Here is a 14355-nt window from a genome sequence, read left to right as displayed (position 1 = left end):
CCAACAAAACAAAAGTACAATGCTGAGATAGACCCAACAAAAGAAAAGTACAAAGTTGTCCTACTCATCACCTCTTGACCCATCTCTCCAGCTCACTCTATGTTGTGTGCACAAAAACAAAACTCAAACGTCTCTTACACGCCTCTCTCTCTCTCTCTCTCACACAGAGGCACACATAAACAGAGACCCATGCACTTCACTTCTCTCTATAAAATCTCTTTCTTTCTAATTGGGTTTCTGAGGCATGGTTGCTGGCCAAATCTGGAATAGCCTATTTCATGGTTGTCTACCATTTGAAGGAAATCTTCTTCTTTGGGCAGAGCCCTTCCCGTCCACCAGCTATACCAGTCTCTAGCTCAACACACGGTGCTTTGTTTAAGGAGGTTAGTCGGTAAAACCCATTTGATCAGTGACAGTAGAAGAGGCTTCAAATTAGAGGTGTGTGCTTGATGGATTTCGTTTTCAGAAATAAATTCTCTGCTCTTGTTTTTGTGAAAAAACTTGGTTTTTATGCTTTGACTGATCTGTTTATGTCACCAATGTTAGCTGTAAGTTTGGTTTGTGTCACCAATTTAATGGGCTTTGCATCATCTCTCACAAACTACACTCTGTTTTTCTCAGACCAGTGGTGATATATTGCTTTGGTGGGAGAACAGAGAAGTCAGAAAAATTAATTGACAATTGAGTAGAAAAATTAATTGACAATTGAGTAAAAAAATTAAGAATAACAACGCTGGAAATACCTCAGCGAATCTGTAAGATTTAATCCCCTTCCTGATAGAACCCAAGGGAGCTGGAAAGTGAGCACTTTGGAAGAGCAGAGGAAGATGAGAAGAATGGAAACGAAGAAGGCAAGCAATTTGGTGGGAAAAAAGGTGGTTCTGTAAAACAGTGGAACCCTCCAGATTTAAACAGTGAAGAACCAACAGCTCTCCCATTTTACCCCTGTAGCTCTCCAACCAGCTAGTTGAAATCCAACCAGACACCTCTCAACCCTAAACAACAGCTAGTTACATCCCAAGGAAAGAGAGGGCAAAACGGGAAAAATACAGAACAATCAGTCAAGGGCAAAATGGAAATTTTACTGTGCAAAAGGAGAGGAAAAGCTGGCTGTACAGTTTTAAATAGAGGCATTTTCGTAATTTTACTGTGCTTAGCTACAGTGTTTAGTTGCATTGGGTTTTAGTATATATAGAAAAGAATTTAAGAACCTGTGACATGTACAGAAAAGCTTCGCAGTCAAGAACTATATTTTTCATATACAGAAACCAAAGTATAAGCCACATAGCTATATCTCAGAGCATACGGTGAAAAAAATGACGCGAGCAGAACTTAGAGAGTACACAAAGAAGGGAAGATGGCACTTTATCAGCATGGTTGCTGGTTAATCATTCCCAATTTCTATTTTGTCGAAGATTAATCTTCACTTCTTTTTTCCTTGTGTTTTATCATTAATTTTTTTCTCCATATTTATGATACAGCAACCAAAAGCAGATAAAAAAAGAAATTTTTTTAAATAAAAAAAAAAAAGCACGCTTAGTCTTTGCTTTCCAGTGTTTTATCGGCAACCAAAACAGAAATTGGGAATGATTTCCATTTCTAAGATTTCTCCAAGAGAGCAAAGTCATTGAATCGACAATTGATTAAAAAAATTAATAATAAGAATGATGGAAATACCTGAGCTAATCTGTGAGATTCAATCCCCTTCCTGATAGAACCCAATATGTTGTGAAATATAAATACCTCAGCTCCTCTTATATAGCATTAGGGATTACCCAAGAACCTGAAATCAAATTAACCAAATAAATGAACCCAAATTCGTAAAAAATAAATAAAAAATACCCTAAAGATAGAACATGGCTCACACCCACGCTCTACAAAGGACGAAAAATCTCCCAGCCAACAATCAAATTCATGAAATGAAGACCAAAAGATCTGTTAAAAACCTGACGGGATGCATACCTGAAGACATAGGATGCAAAAACTCGCAAGCAAGAAAGATGGAAGACGTCTGAGTCGAAGGCTGTAGAAACGATGAGAAATCTCCCGACCACAAATCTGTGAGACGAAGACTAAAAGTGCGGCTGGATTTGCAGCGCACCTCCCAAACAAAAATCGACGGCCCCCCACGCATGTCTAACAATGAATGCAGATCTTCCATGGCTCCCCCCCAACCAGCTGGTTCGAAATGGACTGAAAATGGACGCCATCTCTGAGCGAACGAAACGTTCGCAACGGAGGGGAAGGGGCAAAAAGGGAACAGAAGAAGATGTTTAGTTGAGGGCAGTTTCGTCAATTTACTGTTATGAAGAGAAAACAAAACAAAAACAACAGTAAAATGAGGGGCATTTCCGTCATTATACTGTGCTGAGCTACAGTGTTTAGTTGCATTGGGTTTTAGTATATCTAGAATTTAGCCTAAGGAGGTCTCTAGATATCTAGAACATAACACATTGGTATGAACTATGATAGGTAATGTCTGTCATTTATAGTGACATGACAGACAGGTACGCTATATATTTTAGGTTTGTGTATGATTGAACCTTACCTTGGATGGAACTTGCAACTTGCAACTTGGGAAGTTGGAAGGAAGCATCTCCCATATATATCTCTGCAAACGAACCATTCAATCAAGGCGGAAAATTGAGCACTTTAATTGAGGACATCTATCGAGCACTTTCTGTGCACACCTGCTACCACTCATGAAAGCTCGCTAAAACGTATTTTTAGATGGTTTTAAACATTTAGCACAAGATCACGTTGCCTTCACCATGTTACATCTCACGCCGTTTAAATTCTTAGTGCCGTTTGGTTGGCGTGAGAATGTGTTATGTAGGTAAGGTATGCATAATATATTGGATTTTTTATCAAAAGTAGCCGAAATACTTTCATAAATGTCAATTTTTATAAAAACTTTCCAAAGTAGTCAAAAACCCACTTGAATAGACTTAATGTCCTCAAAACAAAACTCACGTAAACCTAAAAGGCAAAATCCTATTAGATAAAACTTTGAGAATATTTAATTTATAATTTAATTTATATCATTTTGTTGATATTTTCGTTTTGCATTCATACCTCTAACTTAGAGAAAACTTGAAAGATGTAAAGTTATAGTAAATATCTTTGGATATTGTAAACAAATATTCAAGTAAAAAGAAATTTTTACAGCAAAATTTAATGGTTTTATACATGCACCAATTCAAGATAGGGCTTGTCTAATATAGGTCCCTACAATTTCTATTTCCTAGACATATCCCCATCATTCTATAAATCTATGTGTAAAACTCAATTTTAAACTTAAATAACCAGTAGGATAAAAGAGGTCGTAGTATTCTTATATTTTTACATCCTTGCCATCATACTTCATATTTTATTTATAATTTATTCCAAGCATTTCATTAACTGCCATAATTGTAATTAAAACTCCCTATTAATAGCATATCAATCACCCCATTTCTTTTGGTTGCCATTCCCTCTAACATATGGCCCCTTAAAGTTGCAAATAAAAAAAATATGTAAATTACATATCCAATAATGTACATATGAAAAATATAAATATAAATATATACGTATAAAAATATAGGTATATTATTTACCCAAAAAAATTAACAAATATATTCCGTACATTTTTCATAAATTAAAAATAGGTACACAATAATTTATAGAAAATAGATACGTTGTATAATTAAAATTTATGCACATTTTTTATAAATTGAAAATAGGTACATTATTTAGAAGAAAAAAATAAGTTCATTATACTAGGTAAATTGTTTTACTAGGTATACATTATTAGAGAAAAAAAAAAGGTACATTATTTAGAGAAAAAAAAATAGGTTCTTTATACTAGGTAAATTGTTTTACTAGGTACATTATTAAAGAGGAAAAAAAAAAAAAGGTACATTATTTTGAGAGAAAAAAATAGGTACATTATTTTGAGAGGAAAAATAGGTATATTATTTAGAAAAAAAATAGGTATTATTAGAGGGGGAAAAAATAGGTTCATTATATTAGGTAAATTGTTTTACTAGTACATTATTAGAGAGAAAAAAAATAGGTACATTATTTTGAGAGAAAAAATAGGCTCATTTTAAAAAAATTGTTTTCATAAAACAAACAATAAAAAGATGATCAAATTATTTTTCATAAAACAAGTAATAAAGAAAAAAAATAGGTACAATATTTGGAGAAAAAATAGGTTCATTAAAAAAAATGTTTTAAAAACAAAACAATAAATAGATTATGAAATTATTTTTCAACATAATTAGAATGTACACTATTATTCATAAAACTATAATAAAAAAGAATACTGGTTGTATAATTCACAAAAAAATAATAATAATAACATTAATTCCTAAATTTAATATTGAATTTAAATTATTAATACTCTAAATAGATTACTAGTCATAATTCATAGAAGGAAAACACCATTAATTTAAAAATAGATTACTAGTCGTAAAATAGATTACTAATACTTTAATGTGGAATATTTAATTTCAAATAAGTTTCTAAATTAGTTCCTACATCCATTACAACTATTTAGAGATATTTTCAAATTCAACGGGTGTCATTAGTTACACCCCCAATAACACATTAACTTATAAATAAGGGTAGTTTTGGAATCCGAAAAATACAATAAATCAGATTTTAAGTTATATTAGATAACTTGCTTAGTTGGATCATAGTCGTCGGGTATTATTTGAAAAAATTGGGTATTTTAAATAGAAAACTAAAGGAAAGGGTTGTAGGTGATTTAAAATAAATTTTATGGGTCTAAGCTCAATTTACTATTCAAGATATAATGTTTACATATTAGTAATGGGTATGAGAGGAAAGGGAATTAATGATTTCCATTCCTGATTTCTCCTGCGTTTACTTGCAATCAGGAATTAAAAAATAAGTGGGCCCCACCTCAAAATCTGTAATTATATCCCCTCAAAACTAGGTATCAGATCAACTAGAGAAGTGTAGTCGATAAGATTCTCATTCTTGTTTTCCCTTAATTAACTTCCAAAAATACCCTTACCACTTTACCATAATTTCAAAACACCCCAAACCCTGGAAAATAAAAAAATAAAAAAAAATAACTCACACCAAGAACTTCCAAAAATGATTTCCTTCCCATTCCTATTTGCCTATCCTATCTATCAACATTATCATTGAACTGGGCTCTCGTTGTTCATCTTGTTCAGCATATTGATTCCTTATGTTTACACCGCTTTACTGGTTTGCAACAGGATTAGTTTGGTCTCTGTTGAACACAAAAAATTACATGATAAGGAAAGAGGCCCAGGATAAAAGCTCAAGACGTGAAGGTTGATATTTAAGGCTGCTAATTGTTCCTTCTAGAATTTAAAAAGGAGATAAGGTCAGTTTTCAAAAGAAATATAAAATAAAACAAATAAAAAATAAAAGGTGGGAAGAGATCGTGTGTTATCCTCTGCAACTCCATTCAGCAGAGAGGCCGCCCACTTAGCAAACGTGCTTCCCCAACTGCTATTCATCTTTTGCCTATAAAAGACATGAATGTACAGAGGGAAAAAAAAAAAAAAGGAAGGAGATGCTGCAGGAAAAAAAGGCAGAAATGGAGGCAAAAAAAAGCGGGAGCAGAAATAAACCAAAGGGCTACACATAAGGGGCGAGGAGTTTGAAGGAGGCAAAAATAAAAGCTGCTGCAGGAAAGAAAAGTCTAGAGAGAAAACGAAGAGGTTGCTGGGATTCTAATCAAGGAGGAAGAGAAAGAAAAGGGCAGAAGGAAGGCAAGGTATAAAGTTTATTTCTTCTGCCAGAAAATTTCGTCATGTTTCTCTGTGCAGTATATTCCCTTGCTGTTCAAAACTCAAACATCTTATGCGAAGTTTAATTAAACAAGCCTCTGCAAATGACGTTTCCTGGGCATCACACAGAAGTCGACCTTTAAAATAACAGTCATGGGGCACCAAATTGATGACAGATTTCCTATCAAAGTTCAAAGTCCCCTTCCGCTGCTATCTGCCATAAAGGCTTTGAGAATGTGTACTGCAAAATTCCTCCATGTCCTTGCTGTCAATTTATCAAAGAGATCTCAAGAAACTGCGGACGAAAGGATTAAATTCTGTTGGCGTGACTTGTGGATATTGACTTACTTTCCTTACACACCAAGAATTCCTATTATAATTGTGATTGATTTACTTTAATTCCTGATTTCCTACTACAAATAGATTTAGGAATTTATTATTTACTTGCCCATTCAGGTTTCGTTGTATTATAAATATGACCTCATACAAGGAGAAGAATACACAGAAAATTCCCACAAACAAATATTCTCTCATAGTTTTCATATTTTAGCATGGTATCAGAGCAGCGATCTTGGAATTGCTGACTCTAGTTTCAAACCCCGCCGCTGCTATGGGGGTTGATGATTTTTTTCAACCCTCATGGAGGTAGCACCACCGACTCCTTCTCTCATTCTCCACCAACCATCGTTGAGTTGAGTGCCCAGATGGCTCCGCTCCTACAGATACAGACTTTGACCCCGAACCCTATCCAGAATCAGGATCCTCTTTTGACGACCCTGACCCTAACCCCGACCTCGACTATGACGACGACGACCCCGACCCCCACTCCGATGATGACCCCAACCCCGAATTTGTCTCTGATTCAGACCCTGATCCCGATTTCGACTCCGACTCCGGCCCCGACTCAGGCTCAGATTTCGATCCCAATTCCTACTCAACCTGTATCCTATGCATCTTCTGCTGCACAGATTATGACTTCTAGACTAACGACCCCGACACATGGACCAGATTACTCATATTGTGGTGATCCGAGACACACTTGTGAGACTTGTTTTAAATCGCATGGCAACCCCAATTGGTGGGCTACTCTTATAGATCGAGGACAATGCAATATGACTAGTAATGGTACTGGTTATGGATTCCATACTTCCGATAAGATTGATTCCAAGAGTTGGATAATTGATTCCGGTGCAACTGATCATATGACGTTTGATCCTGATGATTTTCTGAATACTACACAACCTCGACGAACCTGTATTGCAAATGCCAATGGTGTTACTTATCCCGTGACAGGGGCTGGCACTGTTGCACTCTCATCTTCTCTCACACTGTCTAATACTTTACTTGTTCCATCTTTATCCACTAAATTGTTGTCAGTTAGTCAGCTTACTGAACAATTGAATTGTTGTGTACTCATTTACCCGAGTTTTTATTTGGTTCAGGATATTCACACTAAGGGGATTCTTGGTCGTGGTACTAAGAGAGGGGGGCTATATTATGTCGATAACTTCAGTGCCGGCATGGCTAACAGAGTGACACATCCCTTTGAAAGCAAACAAAAGCAAATCTGGTTGTGGCACCGTCGATTGGGACATCCGTCTTTTAGTTATAGGAAGCATCTTATACCAGATTTATTCTCAGGTTTCAAGGACTCTGACTTCACATGTGATACTTGTATTTTGGCCACGAGTCACTGTGTGCCCTACCCGTTGAGTACGAACAAGTGTACTACTCCATTTATGTTAATTCACTCTGATGTTTGGGGACCTTCTCTTATCACTGCTCCTTCTGGTGTTCGATGGTTTGTCACATTCATCGATGATTGTACACGGATGACATGGCTTTATTTGCTAAAGAATAAAAACGAAGTGTTTTCCTGTTTTCAGTCATTCCACAAACAGATGAAAACTCAGTTTAATGCTCAAATCCAGATTCTTCGCTCAGACAATGGTGGAGAATTTGTCAATCATGACTTTCAGACTTATTTCCAACAACATGGAATTATCCATGAGACGACTTGTCCTCAGACACCACAACAAAATGGTGTTGCTGAACGAAAGAATCGACATCTTCTTGAAACCGCCTGAGCACTTCTGATTGGCGCTCATGTTCCTCGCCATCACTGGGATGATGCTATTGTCACCGCAGTTCATCTGATCAACCGCATGCCTTCTGGTGTACTGACCTTTAAAACTCCCTTACAGGTGCTTGCACAACACAGACCTCTGCCTTCTGTTTTTGTACTCACACCCCGAATCTTTGGATGTGTGGCTTTCGTTCATCTCCACAAAAATCAACGTAGCAAACTTGATCCATGTGCGCTTCGTTGTGTTTTTGTGGGTTATGCCACTCATCAGAAAGGCTACCGCTGTTATCACCCTCCTACCCAACGAACCTATGTCACTTTTGATGTGACCTTTCTGGAATCTGAGCTGTTCTTCCATGACCCATCATCCAATTCTACACTTCAGGGGGAGATACGAAGTGAAGAGCAGAATTGGAGCAACTTGGAAAATAAAGAAATTCTCCTTTGTACAAAAATGATTGATCATTCCGAGTCTGGAGCACGAGATTACTCTCTGTCGAAAAGCGACCAATCGCCCATTCATAGCGATCAATTGCCTGACCCACCTGATCCATGCGAAGATATTTCTGATCCGAGGCTCACACCTACAGACAATACAGAACAACAAGATGAAGACCCCCCTCTAACTCAACAGTACCAACAGACCAATCTCCTGAGAATATCCTTGAGGTAACTACTCCTACTAGACTTGTGCATTTAGATGATAAAACTATTGGATATCAATTACCTTTCAGGCAAAATCGTGGGAAACCACCAAACCGTTATTCACCTGATATTGGCAAGACATCCAAGTATCCAATTGCAAATCATGTATCCACTAAGAAGCTGTCTGAACCACTCAAGGCTTTTGTGCATCAGTTGTCTGCTATCCATATTCCAACCAAGGTCTCTGAAGCATTGAAAGATCCTAAGCGGGTCCAAGCTATAAAAGAGGAGATGAAAGCCCTTGAGAAAAATCAGACTTGGACATTGGAGACTATACCCCGAGGAAAAAAGACTATCGGATGTAGATGGGTGTTTACTATAAAACACAATGCAGATGGATCTATCGAGCAATACAAGGCAAGACTTGTGGCAAAAGGGTACACACAGACCTATGGTATAGACTATGAAGAAACCTTTGCTCCAGTTGCAAAGTTAAACACCGTCAGAGTCTTATTGTCCCTTGCAGCTAATTTTGATTGGCCACTACACCAGTTTGATGTAAAGAATGCTTTTCTACATGGCGAACTCACGGAGGAGGTGTACATGGACATTCCTCCTGGATATAATACTACTCAGACTGGAACAGTTTGCAGGTTACGAAAAGCATTGTATGGATTGAAACAATCACCACGCGCATGGTTTGGACGGTTCACCATGGCAATGAAGAACAATGGTTTCAAACAGTGCAACTCAGATCATACTCTGTTCTTGAAACATCGAAAAGGGAAGGTAACAACATTAATAATCTATGTTGATGATATGATTATTACTGGGAATGATAAACAGGAAATATCACAGCTACAAGACTATCTGGCTACGGAGTTTGAGATGAAGGATCTAGGTGGACTCAAGTATTTTTTGGGAATTGAGGTGGCTCGATCGCAGCAAGGCATATTTCTCTCTCAAAGGAAATATGTCTTAGACTTGTTGACAGACACATGAATGCTAGATTGTAAACCTGCGGACACTCCTATTGTTCATAATCATCATCTTGGAGAATATCCGGATCAAGTTCTAACTAACAAAGAAAGATACCAAAGGTTAGTGGGAAGATTGATCTATTTGTCACATACTCGACCAGACATTGCTTATGCGGTGAGCGTTGTCAGTCAATTTATGCACTCTCCAAGTGAAGACCATATGAATGCAGTTCTTCTGATACTTAGATATTTGAAGTCTGCACCTGGAAAAGGACTTATGTTCTCAAAGCATGGTCATCTAAATATTGATGGTTATTCAGATGCAGATTGGGCGGGTAATGTAACAGATAGAAAATCCACATCGGGTTACTTCACATTCGTGGGAGGTAATTTGGTGACATGGAGAAGCAAGAAACAGAATGTAGTAGCTTTATCCAATGCAGAAGCCGAGTTCAGAGGCATGACTAAAGGGATTTGTGAACTTCTTTGGTTAAGAAAGTTGCTTACTGAACTTGGGTATAAACCTACATCCACAATGAATCTCTTTTGTGACAACAAGGCTGCTATAGCCATTGCACAGCATGTTGAGGTGGATCAACACTTCATCAAACAAAAGCTTGAGGCTAAAGTTTTTTAGTTTCCTTTTGTGAAATCCGAGGATCAATTGGCGGATATTTTGACAAAGGCGATTTCCAGTAAAGCATTCCACAATTCACTAGATCAGTTGGGCATTGGCAACATCTATGCACCAACGTGAGGGGGAGTGTTGGTGTGACTTGTGGATATTGACTTACTTTCCTTACACACCAAGAATTCCTATTATAATTGTAATTGATTTACTTTAATTCCTGATTTCCTACTACAAATAGATTTAGGAATTTATTATTTACTTGCCCATTCAGGTTTCGTTGTATTATAAATATGACCTCCTACAAGGAGAAGAATACACAGAAAATTCCCACAAACAAATATTCTCTCATAGTTTTTCATATTTTAGCAAATCCTTCCCAGATAAAAAATAGTGGTGTCACTGCAACATTGCATAGAAAGAGATCTCGCAAGGACCTCCTTTCTGTGAAAATACACAGATGGGCATCCATAAGAACCCCTCTGTATTAATCCTCCCAAATTAGTGATGAGATGGCTGCACAACTTTTACACAAAGTGAGCTCTCGCAAGGATCTCTCTATTGTGAAAATATGCAAATGGACTTTCGCAAGAACCCAACTGTATTAAGTGATGTGAGCACCTTACAGGTGTTCATAGACACACCTGATAAAAATAATGCAGTTGCTCTTGAGTAACAAACAGAAAGACAAAGATATTCAAGAGGTTTCTGTACAAAAAGAAAATTGCACCCCTCAATTTCCCTGGAGCCTTGGAGTCTTTAACAAATAAAGAAGAAAATGAATGCACAAGTGGGCAACAAGCCTTTCTCTGGCGTCCTGCAGGCCAAGCTAAATGGGACTTTGCCCCAGCAAAAGCTCTAGTTTCAAATCAAGGAAGGAATGCACTGCCGTTGTTTAGTGAAAAAGTAAAGGAAGAAAGTGGGGTGAAGAGTTTGTTGTTTAGTGAAGATGTGATAATAGCAAACCCAAAGCCTAACCAATTGGTTTTGCTGGACATGCAGAGACTCGCATGTTCCCAGCCAAATATCCAAAAATCGTCAAAGAAGGATGAAGGGCAAGTAGGTCATCTTCCAAATTCAAGTGTTCGAACAGTATAACAACTCTCACATGTTTAATGGGGTCAACCATTGACAGGATGGACCTTTTCCTCAAATCAAAATTTGTCCGTCCAAAATTCCCTTCAAAATAAAAACGTATCAATTAGCAAATAATTGATACGAAAATCCCAAATTTCTCAAATGGTACAAAACCATTCCAAATTTCCTCATGGGTCATCTATCCGTGCAAATTTCAGTGAGATCAAATTCATATCTCTCAAACAACAAATTCTTTTAAGGGGTCATTCATTCTTTGAAAATCCAATCAAAATTTATGAACTACGTCCGGTTTGATTCCGCCAAGGATACGTAGGCAATTTGGAAATTCAATCCAGATACGACCGCAAGTCCAAACAGAATCCCTGGTGTCCTTAACCAAATTCACCCCAAACACTTTTCCAACCACAAAATCAAATTGAATCCCTGGTCCAACCACATTCATCCAAATTCCATAAAATATTTCTCATACCACAAATTCTTTCAAGTGGTCATTCATTCCTTGAAAGTCCAATCAAATTATGTGAGAACTACAAAAGGCTTGATCCCCAAAATGGGGTATGTAGGCAATCTAGGGTTTCCCTGGATGCAGCCGTAACATCAAGTCAAATTCCATTATTTATTTCATTCTTCATATTGGAATCAAAGGGTTTTCTCTTTCCAAAGAGATTATAATTAAGAGATATTTTTATCTTGAATGGGTCGTACTCAATTAAACAATAAAAACTTTTATTTGTAAATAAGAGTGAGATTATGTTGGGTGAATTTTTAATTTCTTTATTACACTTTTTATCTAACAGTCTCCTAAGCCAATTTGAGAATTATATATGTGTTGTGGTGAAAATGTGCGGGGCATTTTAGTAATCAAATTAATTTGGATTCTGATTCATGAAAATTAGTAAACAATAACAATGTGAATCAACCTCATTCCTTTGCTAATTCCACATGTTTAGTAAACAGCTTAATGGGAATGATTCTTCCCATACCGATTTTCAGTACTTCCCGATTCCTAAATTCTCTAATTCCTTACTTTCTCCATTACTAATACGTAAACATGCCTTAATGGTGCGATAAAAGGGCATGCCAGGGGTGTGATTCAAGCAGTCCTACATCTTGTTGAAAATGGATCGGCTTTTTAACGGATGATGGTTTGTAGATTGCTATTGTAACAAATAGTAGTTAGTTAAGTCTTGCCTTTTTTTTTGTTCCAAGACCAGAAAACTCAGCAGCACATTTTCAATGATGTTTTAGTGGAAGATCTTTTGCAATTTTGTTTTGTTATCAATCTATCTCGCTTTTTTATAATAATTATTAAAAAAAACAAGAAATAAAAAACGTAACAATACATAATAAAAATTGAACTTTGGGAATATACGCTACAGATCATGAGTATTCTTTCAACGCTTCTTTCTAAGGTTTTTGTGAGCTTTAGATTTAAGGGTATTTAAGTCTATTTATGTGACTTTTCTGCTATATTTGAAAGTTTTTATAAAATTGACATTTACGAAAATAGGGGTCAAATTTTGGCTATTTTTTATAAGAACTCAATATATTGACCGTTGGTTGACCAAACACCATAACAAATTGTGAAAAAAGGAAAAGAAAAAGAAAACCAATATTTCTAGACTCTTGCAATTTTAAAGACCAACCGCGAGGATTAATCCCACCCTTTGGGTGTGGGAAACCTCGTGGTATTTACCCAAAAAAAAAAAAAACAAACCAACGGCAAGGGAAAGAGAGACAAACACTGGCTATAACAAGTAATCAAACCTAATTCACCCGGTCCAGGGAAAGAACTACGCGGTTAGTGCATGGTATATAAGGCAACCCCACCTCATGTCCAAATTGTGGCTGTAGCAAAAAGAGGAAGGAGAAAAAAAGTATTGGTGAAAAACAAACAGTCACCAATCTTTTAACATGGAGATGAGTCTGGCGACAATAATCTTCACCTTCACCTTCACTTTTTGCACTATCTTTATCATTCCTTGTTCGGAGGCAGCTGAGAAAGGCCAAGGCAACGGCTTGCATGTTGGATTTTATGGACTCAGATGTCCCAATGCGGAGCAAATTGTGGCTGACGTTGTGTCCAAGGCTGTGGAGGCAGACCAAAAGCTCCCCGCTGCCTTTATTCGACTCTTTTCCCATGATTGCTTTGTCAAGGTAAGTATTTCGGTTATGAGTTGGTGCTTCTAGCATAATTGTTTACGTAAGAATTAATTCATGATTGTCGAAACAATGTGTGTATGAACAGGGGTGCGATGCCTCAATTCTGTTGGATTCAACGCCCTCGCATGAGCCTGTTGAGATTCAATCACCAGCCAATGTTGGGATGAGAGGTTTGGAAGTCATTGATGAGATCAAGGCCAGGCTAGAGGCAGAGTGTCCAGAAACCGTCTCTTGCGCTGACATTTTAGCATTTGCTGCTCGGGAAGCCGTGGCTCTCGCCGGCCTACCACGTCACAAAGTCCCCGCAGGCCGTCGCGACAGCCGTACTTCCCGCGCTACTGACGTCACCCTTCCTGCTCCTGCAACACCTCTCAACGAGATCATAGAGTACTTCAGCAGAAGAGGCATGACTTCTGACGAAATGGTTGTCTTGTCTGGTGCACACTCCATTGGCGCTGTCCACTGCAGCTTCTTTGATTACAGGCTGTACAATTACGACCAAACTCAAGCCCAAGACCCTGCCCTGGACCGGTTCTATGCTGCTAATCTGTCTCAACAGTGCCCTGCACCCAACACATTGCCTGAAGCCGAGGCCAAAAACAGGGTTGTCGACTTCGATCCCATAACACCACTCGTCCTGGACAACCAATACTATGCGAACCTGATGCAAGGGAAAGCCTTGCTTCAATCGGATCAGGCTCTGGTTACTGATCCTCGCACCAAAGCTATGGTGATAAGCATGGCTGCTAGTGCTGATTCTTGGACTCAAAGATTTGTTAGGGCCATGATTAAGATGGGGAGAATCAATGTTCTCACTGGAGAGAATGGAGAGATAAGGAAAAACTGCCGGGCCTTTAACCCACTATAGCTACCTAGGAAATCTCTTTTGTCATCAATTGTGTCTTGGCCTGGAGGACGAAGCTTGTTGCAAGTTTACACCAATTATTATAAATGTCAAATGATTTTTGATTGGTTTTAATT

General features: G+C 37.6%; 1 protein-coding gene and 2 long non-coding RNA genes across 3 annotated transcripts in view; 2 read left to right on the top strand and 1 right to left on the bottom strand.

Moving 5' to 3' along the window:
• The window catches only part of LOC117628582, a 3526-nt gene extending 1310 nt beyond the window's left edge, over positions 1–2216 (bottom strand). Inside the window, exons 1-2 of the long non-coding RNA XR_004585982.1 lie at positions 1963–2216; positions 1678–1783 (exon numbers count right to left, since the gene is read on the bottom strand). This is a non-coding gene — a long non-coding RNA (uncharacterized LOC117628582). The remainder of the gene's footprint in view (positions 1–1677; positions 1784–1962) is intronic.
• On the top strand, positions 138–1260 carry LOC117628575. The gene is made up of 2 exons (XR_004585978.1): positions 138–438; positions 622–1260. It is a non-coding gene; the product is annotated as an uncharacterized LOC117628575 (long non-coding RNA).
• A 10724-nt stretch (positions 2217–12940) lies between the features above and the next one.
• On the top strand, positions 12941–14353 carry LOC117616612 (peroxidase 5-like). The gene is made up of 2 exons (XM_034345985.1): positions 12941–13368; positions 13460–14353. Exons 1-2 carry the CDS (start codon positions 13126–13128, stop codon positions 14240–14242), a joined length of 1026 nt encoding a protein of 341 aa, XP_034201876.1. The 5' UTR covers positions 12941–13125; the 3' UTR covers positions 14243–14353.
• Positions 14354–14355: the final 2 nt, after the last annotated feature.

Source organism: Prunus dulcis, chromosome 1, assembly GCF_902201215.1.
Source record: "Prunus dulcis chromosome 1, ALMONDv2, whole genome shotgun sequence".
NCBI classification, from domain to species: Eukaryota; Viridiplantae; Streptophyta; class Magnoliopsida; order Rosales; family Rosaceae; genus Prunus; species Prunus dulcis.
The sequence above is the reverse complement of the archived record's forward strand: the minus strand, read 5'-3'. Positions and strand labels throughout refer to the sequence as shown.